At 35.7% G+C, this 26,010-nt stretch overlaps 1 protein-coding gene across 1 annotated transcript in view; it reads left to right on the top strand.

Annotated features, from left to right (window-relative positions):
* Positions 1–26,010, top strand: part of FBXL7 (F-box and leucine rich repeat protein 7) — a 482,247-nt gene that overhangs the window by 118,215 nt on the left and 338,022 nt on the right. Inside the window, exon 2 of the mRNA XM_027869002.1 lies at positions 25,333–25,422. Coding sequence (XP_027724803.1) covers positions 25,333–25,422 — 90 coding nt within the window. The remainder of the gene's footprint in view (positions 1–25,332; positions 25,423–26,010) is intronic.

The following is a 26,010-nucleotide window of genomic DNA, read 5'->3' as shown; positions in this document are numbered from 1 at the left end:
TCAGCTCATTTTACAGATGAGGAAACTTAAGCAAACAGAATTAAGTGACTTGCCTATGGTCATACAGCTAGTAAATGTCTGAGGCTAGATTTGAACTTGGGTCTTCCTGACTCCAGGCCCAGCACTCTATCCACTGTGCCACCTAGCTGCCCAATAGAGGGTAAAACCAGTTTAAAGAATGCTCAATAAGATGATCAACCAAGGAAAGACATCCCAAGAGCACTTAAGGATGAAAAAAACTCACAAATAGCTGAAAAATGGGGGGAATTTTGCAAAAATTATTGCAACCTATTTTCTTAAGGATAGAGGAACCACTACAACTGAATTTTAATATCACAGTACTTAAGAGTGTTACAAGAGAAATAGAAATGATGCTAAAGAAAACAATGGCAGAAAAAAGCAGCTAGGTTGGATCACGTATATAGAGGAGATTCATGAGATAAATTGTCACATGGGATAAATTTGTGAAGACGTTGAGGGACTGGTTTACAAGGCTGTTAAAGGAAAGGAAGATTCCAATAGTGTTGGTAGGGGTGAATCTTAGACCTTATTGATTCCAAATAAAGAAAAAAAATGAAAACATCAACAATTACCAGCCCATATGTCTACTCTCCCATCTACTCTCCTATCTATGCAACACTTTTATGAGGGTCCTCCATACGTGAATTGAGGATATCTTTGATGAAGGTATTAGTAAGGAATAAGCAGGCTTTCACAAACGATATTCAACAATGGACCACATTTTTGCTGTCTGGAGAGATACTTCAAATGCTTACATTTGGTAATGACACTATATGGATTGCATTAAGCCCAAGACATTGCAGAGCCTTATAGAAGAGATCTGAAATTATTAGAAAAAGTTTGGCTAGACTATCCTCACAGGAAAGACCAAATGAATGAATCACATCAATTGCCTAGATTTTAATGTACATCTGGTTGGACACCCATAGGCCTTGTCCAAAATATGTATATCTAGTACAGATTATGCATTTGGACAATGTACTGGGTACAGTTAAAAAAGGAGGAAGAGAGCAGGCTGGATTGCTTTGGGGAGATTACAAAGCACTTTTAACTAATCTGAGCATCCCATAATAGCAAAGGCCATAGAATATTTTCAATACAATCTTTAAGCAGTATTGTTATATAGCAATAAGACCTAAAACATCACTTCATCATAAGAATGACCACTGCACAGAAGAAAATGGAAAGTCATATAGTAGGTGTGAGCAGGTTGGGACTAATAAAAAATTAGAGACTCCAGATAAAATCAGGAATAAAGGATGTCATCAAAGAATTGCATGACAGAAAGATAAGATGGGCTCATCATATGGTTTGAGTGAGGAAACCCTCACTCTGTTGGGTCAACCCCCTATGATGGACTTTTATATATATACATGTATACACATACCTATACATACATGCTTGTACATACACACACAGCTTGCTTTGTATATATTTGTTTCCATATTTCCTCCCGCATTAGATTGTAAGCTCCATGAGGGAAAGGATTGTCTTTTGCCTCCTTTTATACCTCCAGTGCTTAGCACAGTGTCTGCCACATAGAAGGCACTTAATAAAAGATTGATTGATTGATTGAGAGATTGAGATCTTTTTGAGTATTTGACAGTCTAAATTAGTGAGATTTTCCCATTTCCTCAATTCCAGATTTAAAGAAAATTTTTTTTTATTAATACAGTGGTATTTATCTCCCCTACATTTCAGAAATCTTAATTTGCAGAGAGTGTACCAACTCATGTTGGTAGAGGGAATTTCCGTATCTGGGAGTTCCCTATATCAATGAAATGATAGGACTAGTCACTATCCTTATCCCTATAGAAACAGAAATTTGCCCTAATCTGCAGAAAAATGTAGCCAACTTCATAGTTTATATAGTTCTAGTTTCAGCCCATCAGTTGACTGTGACTACTGTATGAGGAAGAGAAAGTTTATCAAAGTTTGCAGAGATTCTTCCCTAAATGTTTGTTGGTAACAGTGCCTCATGAAAGTGCAGGGAGGCTAGAATTTCGATTGGCCCAAGTATAATTACATGAATGGAATAATAAAAGCTTAAAGCTGTGAGATAATTTTGAGTTTCTGTAGGTACTTGACAGTGGACAAACTACATTTCTCTAAAAGATTGTTCTGCCATTCAAACTTTTGACTAGTTCAGATGGCCATCCTCAGACTCATTAGTCTGTGTTAGTGAGATTTTCCTATTGACCCCATTCTGGGGTTAAAAAACAAAAACAACAATATTAATGTACACTGCTGTTTACATGATACTAGAATTGTCAGGTGAAAAGTGAAAAAAATAAAGTTAAAGTAATTGTGAATATTTTTCTACCCAATGTCAGGTATTCAAATGTTTGAAAATACCTGAATATCTGAGATTATATTGAATTTTCCAGAAATGCCTGAATTTTTTAATGTTCCATCCAGATGATGATGATGATGATGAAGATGATGGTAAAAGCAACAACTCACTTTTCAATAACACGTTGTAGTTTCTTCCCTTAATATAATTTTAAAGACTGTATGGAGATTAAAGTATGTGTCAATCACCGAGACTTTTTACAAAAAGTCCCTGACAAATATTATCTGTGTGACCCTAAGTAAATCCTTTAGCCACTTTGGATCTCAATTCACTCATCTGTAAATGAGTAAAGGGGCCTCCCTTCTAGCTCTCTGATCCTTATGTCTTCATCATAGGAGGGTAGTTTGTACTTGGGATGCAGCTAAAGAAATATTAGGAAAAAAAGAATTGGTTTTTTCCTTCTTTTCTTCCTTCCCTCCTCCCTTCCTTCCTCCCTTCTGTATTTTCCTTTCTTCCATCCCTCTTTCTCTCAGTATCAGAAAAGTAGGTGAGTATTTCTCAGGCTGATATGGTTATCGATACAAAAGAAGTAATACTGAGAGACAAGAATAGACATTTATTTACCACTGTATAAAAATAGTGTAGGCCAATTGAATTTCTTTTTCAAGATCCTAAATTTAACCAGCTGTAATTTCTTTTTTAAAAAATAGTATTCTATTCAACTTTTTGAAACGAAGCATTTGCCTCTTACTAGGAAATCTGCATTTCATTGTAAAGACAGAACACAGTGTTCTCAATTTAGTTAGTCTCTAGAGGAGAAGGTCCTATTTTGTATGGTATGCTTAGTCTATAGGATTGACCCAGATGCCAGTAAATTGGATGCAGGCCTAGATGACTTCAGGCAAATATTAACTAACAGAACATGGAGAGGGCAACTTTCCTTCAGCCTTCCCAAGTTGAATATCACTGTGAGTATGGCTACTATTTAGCTCTGAAACACAGAGGTCATCTTTGATATCTTTTTCAACCCATGTAGAGTCAATACCCTTACCTCTAGGTCCTCATGATTAAACATTTTGAAGTTTCTTACCATGGCCCAACATGGTAATTTTCTCCCCACACTACTACAGCATCCTTTTTGCAGGTTTTCTAGCCCATTCTCATTCCAAAAGACTTAGTCCTAGTGCTGAGAGTAGTGTCTTCATTACATCTTTGGACAAATATAAATTTCTGAGAATTATTTTTGGAGCCTCTGTATCAGTTAGTCTCACTAATATATCTTCACAATATTTCTAATATCTTACAGTTACATAGTACTCTTAGTCATAGAATCATAGAATTTTAGAACTAGGACTCTGAGATCATATAACCTAATGACCTTCCTCATTGTACAGTTAAGGAAAGTGAACCCCCACATCTGAGGTGACTTAACCAGGGTCACAGATTTCATATTTCTTGCAACCAAAGTACTTCCATTCTTAGTCTGAATTGGTCCTCAGAATGATCCTGTAAGACACCAATTTTTTCACCATTTTAAAGATGGGAATATTGAAGCTCAGAGAGAGAGTAAGCAGCTTACCCAAGACCACACAGGAAGTGTGACCAGGTCCACAAAAAAACAGATAAAAGAAAAAGCACTGAAGTAAATCTTCAAACCCAGGTATTCTGTTCCTGGTGCTTATTCCAATGGGCTTCATACTGCATTCCAATGTATACTTATTTCATCCAAGCTGGATTTCTTGTGGCCTTCTTATACTTGGCTTGCAACTTTCTACTTACATTGAATATTTTTTTCCCCTTTCTATCGTCCTACATTTTGTTTCTTCAGTATGTGGTAGTTTAAGATCATCTTCTTTCAGCAAGCCTTCTTGTTCAATTCTGTTAAGTCAAGTCAAGTCAAGAAGCATTTATTAAGCGCATACAATGCAGGCTTTTATTCATTATCTTTTATATGCCAGAGTCTTTTGCTAGACAGACAGAAAGAAAGAAAGAAAGAAAAACAAAGAGAGAGAGAGAGAAGAAAGGAAAGAAAGAAAAGAAAAAAGTTAATAGTCTCTACCCTCAGGGACCTTACATTCTACTGGCAAGAACCCTGAATTAGTAGTGCTCATTCTTTTACCCAACAAAACAATTTAAACACCAAAGTTACCTCTTCAAATTTAGTTGAATTGATTTTATGTTCTTGTGTCTTATCAACCTTGTTATAACAATCACTACTTTCTATTCATTAATCTAAATGATATTTCTGAGGCAATGTAGTATAGTAGATAGGTCACTAGACCAGGAAAACCTGAGTTCATCTCCTTGCCTCAGATAATCCCTAATTGTGTCATCCTTTGAAAGTCATGCAATCAATCCTTCCATTCCTCAGCTTCCCCCTCTATGAAATAACAATGAAAATACCACCCGTCTTATCAAGTTGTTCACAATATAGGTAAAAGTTAAATTAATGTAGGTAAATCCCTTTGAAATATAGTGCTATGCACACTTGAGAGATTATTATTCCTTGAAGTGTCAAATACAGTCTTATGCACCCTATATATACATTGAATCCTTAAACGTACTCTACATAATATTTGACAATTTGATTCCTGATTCTCTATCAGTAGGACATTCATGTTCAGTTATTCTTCCAGAAGTGATGATGGATTGACCCTGATCTTTTACACTTTTTTCTCTCAGTTCTTCTTGTAGGCAAGGACATGGGTTGGCTAGATGGCTGACTGATACAATTATTTGTATAATCCCTGATGGTGAAACAGAGCAAAGCAAGCTGGCCCACACAGAGACTGCACCTTTGACCTCAACTTCATTAGTACTATGTGCTAACCAACTGACCTAACCATTTTGAAAGAGAGCTGTTAGTAAGGAGCATGAATGCCAAGATATTCTGGCACCATGTGTACACCATCTAAATAATTATTTACAGTCTGAATACCATATTATAAAGCCTCTTGGAGGAGACACTGAACTTTTGTTTCAGGTCCATGAGAACAGAATGAATGAAGGAGGAAAAAAATCAGAAGGGGGCAATTGATGTAATTAGTTACTGGTGAAACAGATTAGTTACTGAAGGACAAATGATGAGAAGAATGGAACATTTTCCTTTCAGATGGCAACTAAGCAAGAGATTGGTATAACTGGAACCTGATCAAAGCTACTAAAATTGTCATAGGCAATTGAGTTAGATTAATATCAAATATTAGGAAATGCTTGACTACTATTGCTCCAGAGGCACCTATGTTCAAATGTTTTTACGTAGGAAAATTTAATTCATGGAAGTCAATATGAAAAGTTAGTGAGATTATAGCTTGAGTTTTTTAGGGGGAGAAAAAGAGGTTATTCAAGTATAGATGTGAAAAATTCATGCATTAGGCAAGTGATTGCCATCTAAGGTCCACTCCAGCTCTAAGGATTTTAGATTTAAATAACCAACTCTTAGATCATTTCATCTGAATTTTAACAAGTACTTGATCATTAATGCAGTATGGATGAACTGGAAAGGAGAACTATAAAGAATTACAAACTATAAAGTGGGAAATGGTTGTAACATAATACTAGATGCTGAAATATGAGGGAAAATTGTTTGGCAAGCTGGACATCAGATAAACTGATCACTATAGTGTGCACTCAAAGTTTTCAGAGTGAAAATGGTTTCTTCCTTATTCTACTCGGAGTTAGATCAGCTCATATCGTAGCTGCCGCACAGCTGCATCCTCTTTAAGCTCTCCCTCATGAAACGCTGCCCAATGGCCTGGCACGACATAATTTTCTCAGCCTGCTCCAAGGAGATTATCTAACCTGAGGCTGGTTAACAATAGTCTATACCCTATTAACCATAACTTTTCTTCTTTTAAAAAACAAACAAAAAAAGTTTCTGAATTACATTAAAATATTTATTAAAATAATTTTAAAAGGAAAAACTTGGTATTGATTTTCCTACAAATACCCCAATTAGTAGGAAGTGGTTGTTTACTTAATAGGCCTCATATACTAGGAAATTTAATCATTTTAAGTAGAATTTTTTCTTTAAGACAATAATTGATACAAGGTAATGTATACTTTATTTCTTCAAACAACAGAATGTTCAAGATGAAGAATTTTTTTTAAACTATAATAGTCAGATGTACAAAAGTAGTGCTTGTCTATCAATGTCTATATCTTGGACAGACATGGGAGATAGATAATGATCTTTACCCAACTGAATATTAGAAAGAAAGGAGGCTGCATTGCCTTTGGGAAATTGTGCTGTATTGCTAATGACACCAAGTTTCTTCTAGAAATAAAGGCCCATCTTTTTATTATCAGTATCCTTTCAGATCTGCTTAATGGCTATGAGACATAGAATACTAGTCTCTGAAGAATTAAATTTGACTTGCCAAAAGGCTAAGGGGAGGTGCATGGTGGGTATAAGTATAATGTAAAATATTTTTAGTGAAGAATTGGTCACAAGAAATACCTTAATGGATATAATAAGGAAGCTTTGTGACTGAAAAACGGAGGCAGATCAGTCATGTAGTAACACTGATGAATAACTTGTGTGTATCAGAGGTACCCAGGGAATGTCAAGAGATCAAGAAGAAGGCCCCCAGAATGCTCTGTAAACCTCTTTTGCAAAATTTACAGGAAGGATAGGGAGTTACAAAGGATGAGAAGATATAGCTGGATTGTGATAGACACCATCGGAAAGTGAAGCTACATTGATAAGATCACAGATCCGTTGAAGCCTCGAAGTATATTCAGGATGAAAAGGAGAAAGTGAAGGGAAAGAGAGCCACATATGGTAGAAAACTGGCTGGCAAAATTCAAACACAAATGTAGAAAAAGGGCCTCATTCTTCTGACACCTCAAGGGGGTAGAGAAGACAGGATTTGCAGAAGGGAGTTTGCTGCCATATGGAAAGAAAAGGCAGATGAAGAGTTCAGAATGAGTGCTGAAATACAATGCCAATACAAATAGTATTGAGGATCCAGAAGGGCTTCATTCTTTGAACTGTGATATTTGTTTGACTCTTTCATTGAACTGTTCATTTTTTCTCTCACTTTTCTCATTACAGGAGAAGCTAAGTAGTTATTCGGTCTCTCCCTCTGAAACAATAATTAAATTGGTGCTTTTATGTTCATTTATTTCTCATTTGGGAAATAACTGGTACTCTTATTTACTGGGTAAACTCTTTATTCCAACACATTCAGCCTATGTCTACTCTTTCAAATTAATTTTGTCAAGTTATTTAGGCTAACCTGGCATTGTTAAAGTCCAGTGGATCTCTAGTGCTTCCAGGGTCCTCAGTTTGGCATTTAAAGCATTCATAACCTGGTCCCTTCCTCCTTTTCTAGTCTTCTCACACATCCTCTCCTTCATGTATTCACCTGTCGTCCTGCAGCTCTGGCCTCCTTGCTGCTTCTGACACAAGATGTTTTGTATCACAATTTGGGGCATTTTTTACTCACTGTCCCCCACACTTGGAAATCACTCCCTTTTCAACTCTGTTTCCTACCTTCCTTGGCTTCCTTGAAATACTAGTTAAATTCCTTCCATATAGAAGAAGCCTTTCCTGATTCCTCCTTAATCCTATGCCTTCCCCTGTTGATTATCTCCTATTTACCCTGTTCCTAAGGGCAGCTAAGTGGTTCAGTGAATAGAGTGCCAGGCTTAGAGTCAAGAAAACGGAATCTGGCCTCAGACACTTCCTGGCTGTGTAACCCTGGGCAAGTCACTTAACTCTGTTTGCCTCAGTTCTTCTGTAAAAAGAGCAACAGAAATGGTGAACCACTTCAGTATTTTGCCAAGAAAAGCCCAAATGGGGTCACAGAGTCAGACAGGACTGAAAAAATGGCTGAACTACAACATCATGCTTGTGCATAGTTACATATATTGTCACACCTATTAGATTGTGAGTTCCTTGAGAGCAGGGACTTGAGTTTTTATTTTTCTGGTTTTGTTTTGTTTTTGCCTTTCTTTGATCTCTAGAGCTTAGTTAACACAGTCCCTGGGACATAAAAGGTGCTTAATAAATATTTCTTGACATTACTTTAACTTGTGTATTGAATAGAAATTACTTTTCTTCACAAAAACTTAAGTTTTGTTGGTTTTACATGCTCCCTTCCTCACCCACTCATCTCCCCAGATCTAGTCTCAGAATATCTACAGCTTTAGATGTCTTAGACATTTTCTTTAAAAAAGATGTTTTAAGTTGGATATTGTGTTATTTTTCAAGTTAGTTGGGAAACACCTCCTTTTTTTAAAAAAAGTTCTCTGCACTTGAAATATATTAAATACAGTTAAGACATCACTAAACAGTTCAAAAACTGAACCTCACAGCTCTTAATGGATTTTCTCTCACTTAGAGAACTCAGCAGGAACAAAGATTTAAGTCCCTGAATTTTGGAATTGGTACTTTAGGCATTACCTCATCAAATTTCATCCTGTGGATGAGAGAACCACAGTCCATAGGGTAAGTGACTTGCTTAAGGTCACATGTTAATAAGCAACAATGATGGGATCTAAACTCACTTCCTGCCTCAGCCCAGTGCTGTTTTTCTTCCAGGGTAGTGATTTCACTACCCTGGGGTACACTCAGCTCAGCATTCTTTTCCCTACCTTACTAGAGTAACATCAGACAACCAGATATCTCCCTTAAAAAGAATGATTATAATATGGATAAGTAACCAAGAAAAGAAGATTTTTTTTCATTTTGATAGTATTTATTGTAATGATATTAATAAAGAAAACACTCTCCTCTTAGGCCTCCTGGATGAACAAGGGAGGGTTGTTTCACAGAATTTTGGCAATGGGACTTTGCTTGTATCTAAGGAAAATATATTTCTTTAGCAAATTAACTATATAAAAATGGAAATATATTCTACCCAAGAACTAAAAAGGTTTTAAAAGGTACCAGTCTTGGAGTCAAAAACTGTTATTTTAAGTCCCATTTATGACACACTAATAATTTGACCCTGGGCAAATCATTCCATCTCTCTGAACCTTAATTTTCTCCTTGGAAAAAATGATTATAATAATATTAATTCTACTTCATAGGGATTTTTTGAGGAAAATGTTCTATAAGCTTATAGCAGGAAAATATAAGTAATAATTTATCATACATGCACTAAAAATGAATATGATAATTAAAAATGTCAATATATTTGTTAATGTGCTTTCAACAAATTGGTAAAATATAACTTTCTGTCTCATTCCTCTGTCACCAGTGATTCTGCATATATTTGAACAAAATAAAATTAATTTTAATCATTTATTTAAAATAATATTTTTGTTCCAGCTTTTCATAAATTTTATTTTTTGCCAATTAAGGAAAATGCATAGTTTTCTTTAAAAACTTTGAAGGCTTGAAAAAGTGTCAATTCTATGGTGTGAAAAGTATTCAAGAAAATACATGAGAGAGGAAAGATATAGGACAGAGATATATGATAGAATTTAGGAAGGAGAGTAGAAGGAAGAAAAAGAAATGGGAAGGAGAAATTAAAAGAAGAGAAATAGAATGGAAGGGAAAGGAATTTTTAAAAGGAAGCACAGACAGAAGAAATAAAAGGCAAGATAAAAGAAAAATATAAAAGAATGAAGAAGGATGAGAAAAAGGGATAAGGGGAATTGAACCAGAGCATTATAACATACACTTTCATTGATCAAATTAAAGTATTATACATTATAGCCTTTTTTGGATCTTCTATATGTGAATTTTTCCTAAAACAAAAGTAAAGAAGGATGGTGGGTTCAATAGACACTGGCAAAAAGGAATAAGGTATGCCAAAGACCAAACTTTTCTTTTTATAAGAGGCTTCCCCTCTCCTATTTGAAATTAGCCTTGGGTTATAAAATGGTAAGACCAGACAGTCTTGGAAGGGATTCCAGAAGACTTTGTGTGGTTCTTCAGTGTTTTACATTTGGCTTTCCATAATAGCATGAAAAAAAATGTCAACATGGAACGTAGTGATGTTTTGGTTAGAAGTTTGACCATGTCCTATGAAAGATTTGAAATGACAGCTCAATATTCATGTTAGGAAATGCTCACCAACAAGCAAAAGAAGAAAGAAATTTATAACAATATTAAAATTTGTGTTGGGGGGCAATAGTATTTGTCAAGGACCCTGTTGGATGATCAATATTTTTGGAGGTTAAGTTTCATATCCTTGGGTTAAGTGTTTGGCTGTCAAAGTCATCTTGTTTAAGGGACTTTTTTTTTCTTTCATTCTGGTGATAGGGTTAAGAAAAGTAAAGAATCCTTTACCTAGAATCTTATATTTTAAAAAAGAAAATTCTTATTCTGTACAAATTCTTACAAATACAATTCTATGCCAAATTGTATTCTATACATATGCACCTTTAAAATGTCCTTTGTTCTGATCATGTCATCAATATTCAGTCAGAAACCCAGCTGTGAAAGACCATCTGTCAGGATCATCCACATCTGTCTTTATGTTAATTGGCATGCTTTGACTCTTTTTTTTTAATCAGAATTACACAAAGTTCTAAAGTGGCTTGTGCTCACAGGAGCAGGTGCTGGTCTCTGTAATAAAATGTCTGTCCATTTTTAAGCATCAGAATCTACTTATGTTGTTTTGAGGTGCATATAATTCTATGAAGTTGGGGAGGAATATGGAAAACATTGTGATAGGGGACCCTCTTATTGAACATGAATTTTCCTGTTTCTCATCTTATTTCCTACTAAGTAAAATAAGGCATGATCTTAGTAATATACTGAACACCTAGGCTGTGAAGTTGGATATATCAAAACCATTAATTTGTATGACTTTTAATAGCATTTATATGGCACTTTAAGGCTTTCAAAGCACTTTACATATTTTAATTCATTTGATACTAACAATCCTCTGAGGGAGATGCTGTGACTAGGTCCATTTTTCAGATAAGGGAACTGAAGTACAGAGATAGTAAATGATTTGTCCAGGGCCCATATAGCTAAGGATTATCCAAGGATTATCCAAGATTTGAACCTAGGTCTTCCTGACTTAATGTTCCTCACTCTATACACCTGGCCACCTAGTTCCCTGACTAAATTCTAGTGGGGCTGAGCATAGATTGGGAAGCCAACAGAGGTAAAAATTAAATGGATGTATAGTCAGAAAAACAAATATTTTGAAGATGCACAGACTTTGCTTCACTCTTCCATCTTCAACCAGCTCCTAAATACTAAATCAAACCTTATATGAAATACAGCAGAAGCTATATTGTAAAAACCACTGATACCTCCCTCTGGCCACAAAAACAAAATAAAAAACAAAAATAGCTTTAAAACTGGTGGTACTAAATTATCCACGAGGAAAAAAACCCAACAAATCCAGGAATAACAAAACTCAGTTTATTGTGGATCCTTCTCAGAATTCCTTTCCTGGTCTATTAAACAAGAGGTGAAATCCACAGAAAGGGAACAGAGTTGTACATTGCATTTTTCTCCCAGAAAAGGTACGTTATGCTTTGTAATTCTTTGGCTATATCACTTACTTCTGATCCCTAGGGGAGAAAAAGGCAACAGAAAACAACTCTCATATCTTGACTCTGATGAGGCAAAGTAAGGAGCTGGTTGAAAAAATTCTCTTTTCAACAGTGTGAACACTGTCATTATGCAAAGGCATGTCTTGGATTGTGTTCCTTGAGTTCTCTTTTCTTCTGACATAAAGACTTTCTCCATGAAAATCCCAGTGTGATGCCACATTGTGCTTTGGAAGTGACCCTCTACTCTCATTGGCCATACCAGCAGAGTACAGGCTCTGGCAGGGTCCAGCCAGAAAGATGAAAAAGCTTTTAAATTTGGACCTATGCTGTCTTAGGACAAATGATGACCACTCTGTCCTTTCCAACTCACGAGTCTTGACCTGCCTTGCTGAGCTCAGAGAGGGGTTTGTCACTGGACTGTATTCAGAGCCTTTCCAGTTTTCGTTGCATTTTAATCAGCTCTAGGGCTGTTTCATTGCAGATAAATCCCTATCTATGTCTATTTTAATCCAAATTAACCAGTTTTGTCATCACTATAAAATTGTAATCACATAAGAAAATAGTGGAATTTAGTATATTAAATAATTAGCTGTAATCTGTCTTACTTCATCTCCCTTTTAAGATGGTAGTGTCTAAAGAGTAGTGAATTTATACTCAAAGTACCTGAGTTCAACTTACTTGTGCTGCTCACTGACAGTTTGACCTTCAGTAGGTCACTTAACCCTCTCTGGTTCTCAGCTTCCTCATCTGTACAATGAGGCAGTTGTATTGGATAGCCTTGAGGAAGTCTTCTGGCTCTGCATTTTGTGGTTTCTCATCATAATTTCTTATTATTAAATAAGACTAAATTAGACTAAATTCCTTGAAGGAATGCATATTTTGAAATTTTTCTGAGATCAACCTGCACTAATTATGTGCTTTGACAGAGTAGGTACTTGGTAAATCTTTGATACAAATTATAGCTAGAATTTACATGGCATTCTAAGACTCAGAATGGCATCCCAGAGGATCACTAGTGGATTTTCACAGTTTTACAATTGGCTTTTCATAATATCATGAAAAAAAAAATGTTACCATGGATTGTAGTGATGCTTTGGTTAGAATTTTACCATGTTCTTTGAAAGATTTGAAATGATAGCTCAACAATTATGTGAAGACATGTTAACCAACAAGCAAAAGAGGAAAGGAATTTATGGCAACATTAAAATTTTGTAATGTATAAGACTTTGTACACATACTACTTTATTTGACCCAGCAATACTGTGGGGGAGGGAGGGAAGAAAGGAGACAGACAGACAGACAGATAGATAGATGAATACATACATTTATTAAGTACCTACTTGGTGCCAGTCACTGGCCACTGAGGATTTGAATACAAGCAAGGTAGTCCTTGTTTATATACAGGGAGTTTATATACAAATGAAGGAAGACAACATATAGGAGTGCATGATAGATGTGAAGGCAAGTACTAGTCATTGTCATCATTTTAAGATGAGGTGACTGGTTCAAAGAGGTTTAGAATCTTGTCTTTCCATCATTACACAGTAAATCAGAGGCAGATGAACTCAAGTTTCTTCTGACTCTAAATGCAATGTTCTTTCCTTTATATTAAACTGCATCTAAATAGGCATTGAAGTAAAATGCACTTAACCACAGATTAAGAATATTGATTGTAGAAAAAATATGGGCTGTTACCTTTGTTTAGTTGGTTAGGTGGTGGGGAGGAAGGCTCAAGCTGCCCTGCTGACTTTTAGTTGCTTTGTATAAAAGGACTACGATTGTGGATAGATCATCTTATTTACTTATTTCTGCACATAAAATGATAAAGCATCTATTGTTATTATTTCTTTTATATTCCTTCTTTTTCTTTGAAAATAGCAGCTCTTAAGGAAGTTAATAGAGTACTATTTCTTAGCAGGAATTTTTATGTAGTAGAAGCACATTGAGAATTTGTAGAGATAACTAGGACAATTATACACATATACCACAGCAAGAAAAGGAGACTGGGATCAATACATAGAGAAATCACTGCTTCTATTAAACCATTCAATCTCTGAGAAATGTTTAAAAAGAAAACTACCTCTCCAGATCATATGAGCAAATAAACAACAATAGTAATAACTCTCATTTATGTAATGCTTTAAAGTTAACATTGTGTTTTCCTCACAATGATACTGTGAATAAGGCTTGAGATTCATAAAGGTTAAGTGTGACTTACCCTGAGCCACCCAGCTATGAAGGGACAGTGTTAGGACTTGAACCCTCATCTCTTAATTTAGAGACCGGACTCTTCCCAATCCCCAACTCTGCATCTCCTTGTTCTAGAATTAAATTGAGATGTTTTTTCGTTAGAAGCCATTTCATGTGATGTTAGAAAACACTTGTCTTTCCTAAATAGAATGGAATAAGTTTCCATATGGCATAATGGTCAACAAGGGGAGGAAAATCCCACTGGCAGCTACTGGCTGCTCTCCTCCAGCCAAAGCTGCTTAGGCATTTGAAGATGCGGGTTTTGCAGCAGGTGTGTGTTGTGTTCTCCATGATCTTTGTATGCTCTACAATTAGCAACTGTGACATCTGTTGTTTGCTTCTATAGATTCATTGCAATCAACAAGACCTGCCATATAGCTCTGCTGGAAGCAATACAGTACTGTGTTTAATCATCTGTTTGCATTCCAATCTGTATAACTCCTTTGCTTCTGGCTTCTCCAGAGGTGAATCTGTATGGATGCAGCAGCATTTTAAAAATTCTCTCGATGAGCATTCTCTCCATGTCTCTAAGTAGAGACAAAGCTCCTCCTAAGTCCAGCAATGAGCAGCAGCTCACTGAGCTCCACCCCCATCTCCAGCAGTAAGCAGATCATCATCTGATCTCCACCAGAAAAAAAAAGAATGGCAATAAAAGATAAACACTTGAAGAGTGTAAAATGTGTGGTCTGTAAAGGAGTATGAATGCCAGCTGCTTTCTTTCCTTTAAAAAAATCAATGATAGTTTCTGTTGTTACATCACACAGATATCTCACATGTTTCACTCTCCTCTCCTCTCTACAGCAAACTGTCCCTTGTAACAAAGATGTTTTTAAAAAAGAAAAAAAAATCAGTTGAGAAAATCCATCCAACACATTAACTGTATCTGATATAGTACATACAATATTTCATCCTCATAGACTTATAGTCTCCTCCATCCCTGAAGAGAAAGGAGGAAGATGCATTTTCTAAACCCTTTTCTGGGTACAATCTTGGTCATATTTGCAATGTTGGGTTGAGTTTTATTGTTCTTTCTGTTTATACTGTTTGTAGTATTATATACTGTTTTCTTGATTCTGCTGAATTCACTCCACATTATTTCATATGTCTTCCCATTCTCCCTCAAATTCTTTAAATTTCTCATTTCTTACAGCACAGTAATATTCTTTCACATTCGTGTACCATAATTTTCTATCAATTTACCACATTTTGTTCAGCCATTGCAAAAATCAACAAGTACCTAGGAACATCAATTGAGAGATGGGAAAAAACCTTAGATACCATTGAAAATCTAACAACCATTAGTAATTGTAGAGAAGAGGAAACTAAATGCTCAGAGTTTAAATGAACTTGCCAAGTGTCACACAGCTACGTGTCTAAGGAAAGATTTGAATGCAAATCTTCATTCCGAATCTAGTATTCTATCCACTTATTACTTAGTTGTATCCACCTACTTTCCTCCCAATTCTTTGCTACTGCTTCTTCAGAAAACTTCCACATATCAGTCAGAGGAGAACCAAATTCTATTCCAACTCTAACTTGATGGTCCAATTATCCTTTCAGTTATAGACATCCCCAGACCTCAAATTTTCACATACTCTTGCATTTAACATGCATGTGATAAAAATGCTTCTGTCAATGCTTTCTTCTCTCTCTCCTTCCTTCCCACATTTATGAACCACCTACTCTGTATTGTACTGTATACTTCCACTGGTCCCAGCATAATCTATATTCCCTACCTTCAGGGGCTTACAATCAATTAGATTCCACATAGATTATCATAATAAAATTTAAAATATAGCAAGTGTATGTGAAAATTTCAAAGCATGTGCTCAGTTCAGATGAAGGTAAAATCACACAATTGTGGGGTAGCAGACAAAGCTTCATGGAAGAGGTGTTTGGCATTTAAGTTGGGTCTTAGGAGTCATAGAATCATAGAGGTCATAAATGTATAGCTGGCAGGGATCTCTAGATCATCTAGTGCAGCCCTATTTTTTTACAAATGGGTAAACTGAGGCCCAGAGTGGTAAAGTGACTTGCTCAGGTCACAGGTTTCAATCCTCTGATTCCAAATATAGCATTTTGGAAAATTTCAGAGACCCTTGAATACAATTTATACTAGTATAGATATTGCAAGATTGGGGGGGTGGAGAGACAGGGAGAACTGTAATAGTTTCTCAGGCCCTTTACTTTCCTTCCTCCCTCCTCCTTACCCTTGCCCCATCCTTAAGAGCTAGAGGGGAGGAGGGAATGAAAAGACAAGAACCAAAGCAAAGAAGTATTTTTAAAGGGGGTGTGTGTAAATGCCCCCCACCTTTCATGGCAATAAATTAAAGCCCTCTAAGGAAAATAAAGCTGTCCCTCTCTTTCCACTGTACTTCAAGATCTAATACCCTGGAGAAACAATGCATTAAATTGTCCCCTCCTTGGCCTTCAGTTAGCTAAACCACCTTTTGAAAGACTCTATTTCCATGCAAAGAATAAAATGGATCTGAGCCAGTGATGAAGCCAAATTCTTCTCTGAGATCACCAATATTCTTTGTGTAAAGATTGCCAAAGAGAGATAATGAAGTTAAACAACTGATTCAAAAGGAGTAGGGAAAGGGCAGGGAATGATGTATGCATAACTTCTACCATCCCTTCATTCATCTAAGCCCCTCAATATTGAAAAGTTCCCCTTCATTTGCCGCGGTTGTTCAATATTACGGCCAGCCTCCACAGGATCTGGATGTTGTACAGAGAACACTGGGAGGTTGCGAATGAGAACAGCACAGATTAATAAGGAGCTACCGCTGATACGTAGGCCCTGGCGGTCTGTGAGTCTCCAAATGTTGGGAAGTCTTGACATTCATGGCCATGACTACAATCCATGTAACTAGCTTGGCCCTGGAATATAATTGATAGAGTAAATCACTTTTTCATGTGATTTCTTAGAGCTTGAAGAGTGGTGGAAGCCAAAACGAATCATAAGCCATAGGTCTCCCGAATTCAAATAAAACATATTTCTTGTTTGATCTCCCCTACCATGCCCTTGACCCTCCTTAGGTAAAAGTAAAGGAGAAGGGGAATGTTGCCAATTTTGTTTTTAAGTAGCTGTGCCTACAAAGTTAAACTATTCAGATTGAACTGGAGAAGTGTCAATGTTGCATGTTCTTGTGGGTTTTTTTTAATTATTAAAAAGCCTTAAAATCCTCTTCCAATGTAGCACCTTTTAAAGAACCGTCTTCTTGCAGCCAAACATTATGAAAACCAGGCACACTGTAATGCAGAACCCCAAGGAATGCACGATTGAAATAGCCGACTAGAAAAGTCTCTAACACAAGTGATAGAAATGGGATATCAGCTAGCTTTCTCTCAACACAAGGATATACATATACTTATGCCTATGTTAGAATTAATGTATGTAGGGGCGGGGAAGGGAGGAGATCAGCATTTTAGGAACACTGCTTTCAGAATAATTTCTATTCTCAACCTGATAACTTGTTTATGTCTCTGTCCTTTTTAGAAGTTCTCAACATAATGAAAAGGTGATAATTAGCCTTTAGAAAGATATAATAGAATACAATTTATCACTTTGCCAGCCTCCACAAACACAGGCCTGATGTACTTGATGGGAGAGAGGGCCAAGAGATAGAAAGAGGAAGGGATTTGATTGCAGATAACCACATTCTGAACATCACCTTGCCCTTTATTAGCAGTAGTAATGAGCAAGTCACTTGAAATAAATTCTTTTTTACTTACTTTAAGCTCTCTGACTCTGTTTCTTTCTTTTGTAAAATTGAAATAAAAGCACTTATAATGTGTACCTTAGAGAACTGTTTTGAGGAAATTGCTTTGTAAATTGTCAAACACTACAGAAATGTGAATTACTGCTATTATTGTTATCAGCAATAACAACAATAATATAAATAATAATAATATACTATCAGTCTCTGATGAAGATAGAAGCTAGCAAATAAATAAACACATTATTAGATTGAGACTATAAATCCCTAACTAGGTATAATCTATTTTGGTTATTTACTGAACCTGTATGTATATGCATATATATTTGTGTATGCATGTACATATGAATGTATTTACACATATACAATACATCAGAAGACCTGTGATCTCACTGATGATGCCTTCAGTGATGCAAACCCTCTACTACTTAGTAGATAATACTATGTATTACTGTGCCCCATACCCCCACCTCAAATCATGTGTCTAGATTTCTCTTAATGAGCATCTCCAAACTGATGATTTGTCCTTGAACAACAGTCTTTCTCCTGCCCTTAATCAAAGCCTTTTCTAGTTTGAATGCTCTGCTGGAATAGGGGACTGAAGGTCACCTCTCTTTGGCAGGAGAATACATTGGAGACCAGGTGCATATTTCAATATGTAAAGGATCCATGATTCCATGCATATTCTGTCTACCTATGCAGATCACAACCTGCTCCATGGTAGAATTGATAGTTTAAGTTTTGCTGTGCTGGAAAATATTCATCACCTAGTAACCTGGTGATATGAGCCTCTATAAATATATACACACATAACTGTGTATGCACATATGTGTATATTCATTTAATTATATCTAGTTATACACATATTTATGTATACATGTATGTAGGTATATACATATTTCCTAAATATTTATAAAATGGTTAGACTTTTTAAAAATGTAATTTATATGTGTATTATATAACATACATGTGTGTATTATATATAAAATATCATATATAACCTGCTTATAATGAATTTTTTATTTTACTCCATTTTCTCTGACAAAAAATATTTTAACTGCAGTAGGAAAGAGGATTGAGTAGGAGGACTAAAGATCTCAGGAAAAATTGCACTGTGTGAGTTCTACTCCTTTATATGTTTCTATGTGCATGAAATATAGTTAAAATCAATATCAAAGACAAAAAAAAATCATGAAAAGGAACCACTAGCCTCAGGGTGAGAAAGGGCAGATGTTGTGGCAGGCAGGTGGTAGACAGTGGATGGGGCAGTTATGGGCTTGAATGCTCTGATAGTATCTCATCTTTCCTTCTCAAGTCATTGTATGTTAGAATATGGCTCTTATACATTGTTGTGATTTTTGAAACTACTGATGTCTTTTGTTTGGCTAGGGACGACATGACATAATTGATAGAGAACAATTCTGAAAGCTATAAAGACCTGGGGATAAGTCCTCCCACAAGAGGCACATTGTCTGTGACTCCTGGCAAATCCCCTCAATGTCCTTTTAAGCTGTTGGCAATTCCCTAAGGCTCTAAGACACAGAGAAGATATTGACCAGCTTTGGAAGAGAGAATTTCCTCACCCAAGAGTTCCCTATATCAATTAAATCCCAGGACTTGTCCCTATCTTACCTCTGATTTTTTTTTACATCACCTACATTTCCCAATATATCTCCCTCACTCCCCCAGCCAGGGGAAAAAAAAAAAAAAATATATATATATATATATATATATGTATATGTATATATATATATATATACACACACACACACATATGTATATATTCCTTATAACAAAGAATATGAAGTTAAAAAAATACACAGAGTTCTAAGTTTCAATCTCTTGGTTTTTTTTTTCTTCCTTAATTACCAGACAAAATGGGGAAAGTGTCCTCTAATACATTTTGTTGTTCAGTCATTTCAGTCCTGTCTGACTCTTCATGACCCCATTTGGGGTTTTCTTGGCAGAGATACTAGAGTGATTTGCCATTTCCTCTTCCAGATCATTTTACAGATTAGGAACCAAGACAAACAGTGTTAAGTGACTTGCTTAAGGTCTTTACCTTTATGCTATTTTACTATCAAATTGGGCAGCTAAGTGGCAAAGTGGGTAGAGTTTGGGGCCTGGGATCAGAAATACTTATCTTTTTGAGGTCAAATCTGTCCTCAGATACCTACTAGCTTTGTGACTTTGGGCAAGTCTCTTAACTCTGTTTGTCTCAATTTCTTCATCTGGAGAAGGAAATGGCAAACAACTTTGCCAAGAAAACCCCAAGTGGGGTAGCAAAGAGTCGGTTACAATTGAAAAGATGACTGAACTATGTCAAATAAGATAATGTATGTTAAATGATTTTCAAAGCTTAAATAATGACACAAATACGGTCCATTTTTCTTCTCCCCTCATATGATGCTTTCCTTATTTCCTCCCAATTTGTTAGCAGATATATCCTTCCTTTTTGTTTGTTTTTTTTGCATTGTCAGTAGTTCAGTATTTTGCCTATGATTTTTTTTATCAGTATAGTCCCACCCTCTACAAACAAATAGCCTAACTCTTAGAGCTCATCTCCTACATATTTGTCCATTGACAAAGAGAGAGTTTTGTTTGTGTGTCTGTGTGATCATTGCAACAACGCAAAACCTGGAAGCTATGTTTCATATAGGGCCATCACAAGGACATTTGTCCTGCCTTCCAAAGGAAAAGAAAAGAGAGTTCGTAGGGAGAGGACAGAAACAAAAATCCCTTGGTTTTAGAACGAAGCAGTTCATTTTGAGCAGTGAGTAAAGGGGAGAAGAAATTGCAGCTATTTTACTTTGCTGTTAGGTGATATAACCACTAGCTTGACTTTTCAATTACTCTCACCATATGAAAAGGAATTACTATAACTCCTTTGATGAGTTTGTTTTTAAACCTAACCCTTTTGGATTGCTTCTTGACTATACACATTCTCTGACTGTCATTTTCTGCTTAGCAATTGTTTCAGTGAGTAGAGTACAATCTGGCATGGAAGGCCATTTAAAAATATGGCTTCTGGGAGTCAACTCAGTATTTGCATCAGCATGAAAATGTAAGAAATTTTATTTGTGAAGAAATTAAAATGGATGGTGTTAAAACTTCAGTACATTTCCATTATATTTTCTGAAACAAACATGAGAAAGAAAGAAAAAAGTGAAGTAACATGATATACCAAAAAGCCTACATCTAAAAATAATATATTCTCAAAAGCTAAATTTAATCCTACAGGGAATTTAATCCTGTAGGTCAATTAGCAAGATAAGGAGTGGGGGAAATTCCTTAACAAAGGAATGGAGAAAAGGAGGGGAACGGGGAGAAAGAATAGGGGATCATATGGACATCATGCTCATATGTGACCAGCAAAAGAACTTTAAAGAGAAAAAAGAGTATAATGTAGAAATACACATAAAATAAACATGAAACTGGACTGAAGCAGGGAGAAAGAGGATAAGGACTGACAAAAAAAGGTGGAGTGGGAGATTAAATAATCATATGCAAAAAATCCAACAACTTCAGATACAAAGGGTTAATTATAATTTTTCTCTGAGTTAAAAGAAATGGGAGAGGGAAGAAGTTTGTAATCAGACCATTCTAACTGTGGATAACCAGTACTGATTTCATTCCCCTTTTCCTCTTGTTTTTTTTTTCTTTTAAAGAAGATGGAGTAGGACAGATCAAAAGGAGGAAACATTATTATAGGAAATGATGGACATAAACTGAATAATCATAACCAAGGATGTGAATGGGATGAACTCAATTATAAAATGGAAGAGGGAGTCAAAATGGGGCAACATTTTTTTTCTTTTTATAGAAATAAAGCATAAAGATTCCTATATAGTTAAAATGAGGGACTAAAGGAAATTCAACCAAATCCAACAAAGCAGGGGTTGTAATCATGATTTCAAACAAAGCAAAAAAAAAAACAAAATAAAACTAGAAGTTTATTTGACAAGTCACATTCTAAATTCAACAATGACAATTATTATTACTATTTTTTGGTGTGCTAGAAATTTTAGCTATAACAAAAAGACAGTAAAATTTAAGCAATAAAAATAGGCACAGGTGAGGACAAATCACCTCAGTTGCAGTACATTACTTACACATTCACAGAGATTCTATGACAAACTGATTGAAATAATAGCATTATGAAAATAGCTAGATGCAAAGTATACCTACAAAAATCAATAGCTTTTCTGAATAATACACACAAAACCCAGGGAAAAAGATTGTAAAAAGAAATTCCATTTTTTATTCAGATCTTGGATTACAAAACTCTGCAATCTCAAGAGACATAATGAAAATAAGTTGGAATGTAGCATATCCCAAGCTATATAAAAAATGAGATTCAATCATCAAAAATATGTGGTACTAATTATAACACAGAAAAAAATAGACAATTGACAATTGAATAAGCAAGTTAAATGAAATTAAGAAGCAATCAAACATAGGAGAATAATGTTCTATTAACCTATGAACACCAACTACTAGGACAAGAACTTCCTATTGAACAAGAACTGCTGGGAGAGTTAGAAAATGGTTTGGGAGAAATTAGGTTTTGACCAACATCTAGCAACATATATCACAATAAAATTCAAATGTATATGGGACCCAAATATAAAAGGTCACATCAATTTAAAAAATAGAGAATGAAAGCAGATACCTCAGACAACTATGACTAAGGGGTAATTCTTAATTGAATGATGGATAGAGCTGATTTTAAAAGATAAAAGTATCTTTTGATTGACTAAAATAAATATAACTAGGATATTTCATGGATATAAAGGAAAAAGAGGACATTGAAAAAAATATCCACCATCATTTATTGTGTTGTTCAGGTTATTTTTACTAGGGGCAGATGGAAAATCTCTTATTTGATGTGTTTATCTCCAGAGTTTATTGATAATATGTAAACTGACCTGATAGACATACTCATATAGGACCTCATTTTTTTTTTTTTTTTTTGCTTTTTGGTGAAGCAGTCGGGGTTAAGTGACTTGCCCAGGGTAACACAGCTGGTAAATGTCAGGTGTCTGAGGCTGAATTTGAACTTAGGTTCTCCCAAATCCAAGACCAGGACACTATCTACTGGACACACTCATATAGGAAAAGGCAGTTAGATGGCACACTGGGTAAAGTATCAAACCTGGAGTCAGGAAGACCTGAATTCAAATCTGGCCTCAGACATTTATTAGCTGTGTGACTATGGGCAAGCTATAACCTCTATTGGCCTTAGTTTCCTCATCTCTAAAATGAGGAACATAATAGCATTTATTTCCCAAGTTTTTTGTGAGCATTTAGTGAGATAATAATTGTGAGGTGCTTAACATGGTACCTGGCATATAGTAAGCACTATATAAATGTTATCTATCATTATTATTATTCCTATTATGATTATCAGCAGCAGCAGCATTAATTACTTTATTATATTGCATTAATTACCTCATTAAAGGTCAACATTTTATCCTGCTATGGAGAAATTAAGCCTAAAGTATGACAACTCAAGTAGCCAATTGTAACAAGACCATAGGGCTGAACGATCTAAAAATGTTAGGGGCTGTGCAGTATTATGCTGACAAAGAAAAGAGAGTTTTGGGTTTTTGCAAATGTACCAATCTAGCATATGCAAACCTTAGGTGCCTCTCAACAAACCAATCACAAGTAGATCTTATAAGACAAAAAAAAGGGTTAGTAGAAAAAATTGTTTTAAATCAGGGCTACACTAATATCTATTCATTAGTCACTATAGTTGTCTCTGTCTTTGGAACCCACCTTTTATCTGGGTGGCCATATAAGTTTTGTCTAATCAACTTATATAGGAAGAGGTTACTGATTTTTTTTATAATTGATTTTTAAAACAGTTGCAGTATAATATGTGGAACAGGTTAGAAGTCAAATGGCAAAGTATAAGGAAGATGGTAGATGGTGAACTAGAGTTATTTTGTATAGACACCTTTCTGAAAAAGTTTGACAGTGTTGGTGTTGTAGAGAAGAGAAATGATATGGCAGGTGGATGAGGCAGAGAGTCAAGGATAGATTTTTTTTGTTGTTGTTGGTTTTATTCATGGTGAGAAATAAGATTTTTTTTTTCTGGAGGCAGGTAAATAGCCACAATAGTCTATAAACGATAGAACATTTCCACAGGAAAGATCCCTTCCATTTCACTCCTATTTTATTAAGATGATAAAGCTCTATAATTATATTTGGGTTTTTTTGCTACCTTTTTGTAGTTGAAAAATCAAGAAATAGAACATCCTTACTGTAGATGCATAAATAGGAACTTTTGCCAATGAACTTTCTTTTTTCAGGTGGATTATATTTATGGTGAGCTTCAGTAGCATAACTTACTTGGAAGTCAGTGTCATGGCACAAGTGCTTTGTTTCAGTTTTGGGTTTTTTTTTTGTTTTTTTTTTTTTTTTTTGTTGGCTAGGCAATGGGGTTAAGTGACTTGCCCAGGGTCACACAGCTAGTAACTGTTATGTGTCTGAGGCCGGATTTGAACTCAGGTCCTCCTGAATCCAGGGCCGGTGCTCTATCCACTGTGCCACCTAGCTGCCCCAAGTGCTTTGCTTCTGAAGACCTAGGTTTTTGCCATTCATTAGAATCAGTGACATAGTGTTGAAAGGAACCTTAGAGCTCTTCTACTCCTTCACTTGACAAATATGTCAACTGAGAATCAGGGAAGGGAAGTAACTTGCTTGACTAGATCTCAGGGATTCTGCCTCCAACATCCATTGGTTTGTTTCCTCAATAAAACACATTACTTCCTCTCTCTATGACCCTGGAAAATTCAGGTTACCTCTCCAGGATCAGATTCCTCAATTATAAAATAAGAGGTTATACTAGATGATCTCTAAAGTTTGTTCCAGTCCAGAACCTCAGGGTTCTTAGAATATCTATTTTAGGAAATATTTTCTTTCTTAGAAAACATTATACATACCATCCTGTAAGGGACCATGCTTTGTCTAAATTTGGTGTCATCTTCATCTGCTAAAAGAAATAACATCCAGTAGGAACTTAATAAATGTTTCTATCAGACAATGGAACCAATGAGGGCAGGGATCATATCTCATAAAATATTTGCAAAACCCCTTCTCCATCCCATCCCACCTAGCACATAAAACATGCATTTAATATATTTTCAAATAATTAAATTGGATTATGTGAACAATCCAACATAAATTTACAGTAGAACCAATATGGCTTGTTTTGGATATAACACAAGTCAAATTATGTCCCTCCAGGAAAAAGCACATACATAAAAGAAAAGTGATAATGTTGTTCATTCAATAAGCATATATTAAGTGCCTGCTATGTGGGCAAAGTACTGAGTTATATGCTGGGGATACAAATCCAGAAAGGAAACCATACATGCCCTCAAACCATTTAGATTCTACAGGATCAGGGCCATTTATTAAAACATGAATTGTTTATAATACAAGTAAATCTTTGTATTATAATATCCCTTTATATAAGACTAAAAAGATGGTGTGGTCCACTGGTCAGGATGTGTCTGGAGTTCTGGAGTTAAGAAATTCAACGACTTCTGCTTGTTTTATTTCTCATAGGCAAAGGCAGCTCAAGCATCTCATCCGACGTGAGTTCAAGTACAGATCACACGCCGACCAAAGCTCAAAAGAATGCAGCTACCAGTGAAGGTAGGCATCTGGTCTTCATTATCTTTGGCCCTCTTTTCACAGCATTGGCTATTTTTGGAAGGAAGATAAAATGTGTGGGGTTTGGGCCTGTTCTACTGAGTGGGAGCTCATGTGATTCTTGAAAAAGGAAAAAGCTTGGAAAAAGTTCTTCCAAGTGCCTTTTTTTCTTTCTTTTTCTTTCTTTTTTGGACTGCTGTTGCTGTGTGTAAAAGTTGATTTGATGGGATTTAAATCTCTCATTTGCAAGGTTAATGTTGGGGTTTCATGAAAATATAATGGGCTGATTTATAAGAAGATCACATTGTATTATGTATCACATTTTTCTATGAAGGAAACTAAAATTGTAAAATCCCTGGTTTGTGCTTGATCCATCATGCCAGGAATTGTGCACCTGGAATTGTGGGCTTATGACAGTATGTCAAGGTCAGAGCTCTGTAATTCACCTGATCAAAGATGCTGGAGAAGGAGGGGTGTTTGAATGTTATGTTAGGGAGTGAGGGAAAATGTTCCATGTTGTTGGGTCTGGGACTTTTCTCATCCGTATTCTTGTTGAAGAAATTGGCTTTGTTTAACCTTGGGTCCTGGAAT

Source organism: Vombatus ursinus, unplaced genomic scaffold (genome assembly GCF_900497805.2).
Source record: "Vombatus ursinus unplaced genomic scaffold, bare-nosed wombat genome assembly UNPS02014791.1, whole genome shotgun sequence".
In the NCBI taxonomy this organism is placed as follows: Eukaryota; Metazoa; Chordata; class Mammalia; order Diprotodontia; family Vombatidae; genus Vombatus; species Vombatus ursinus.
Note: the sequence above shows the minus strand (reverse complement) of the source record. Positions and strands in the feature narration are given on the sequence as shown.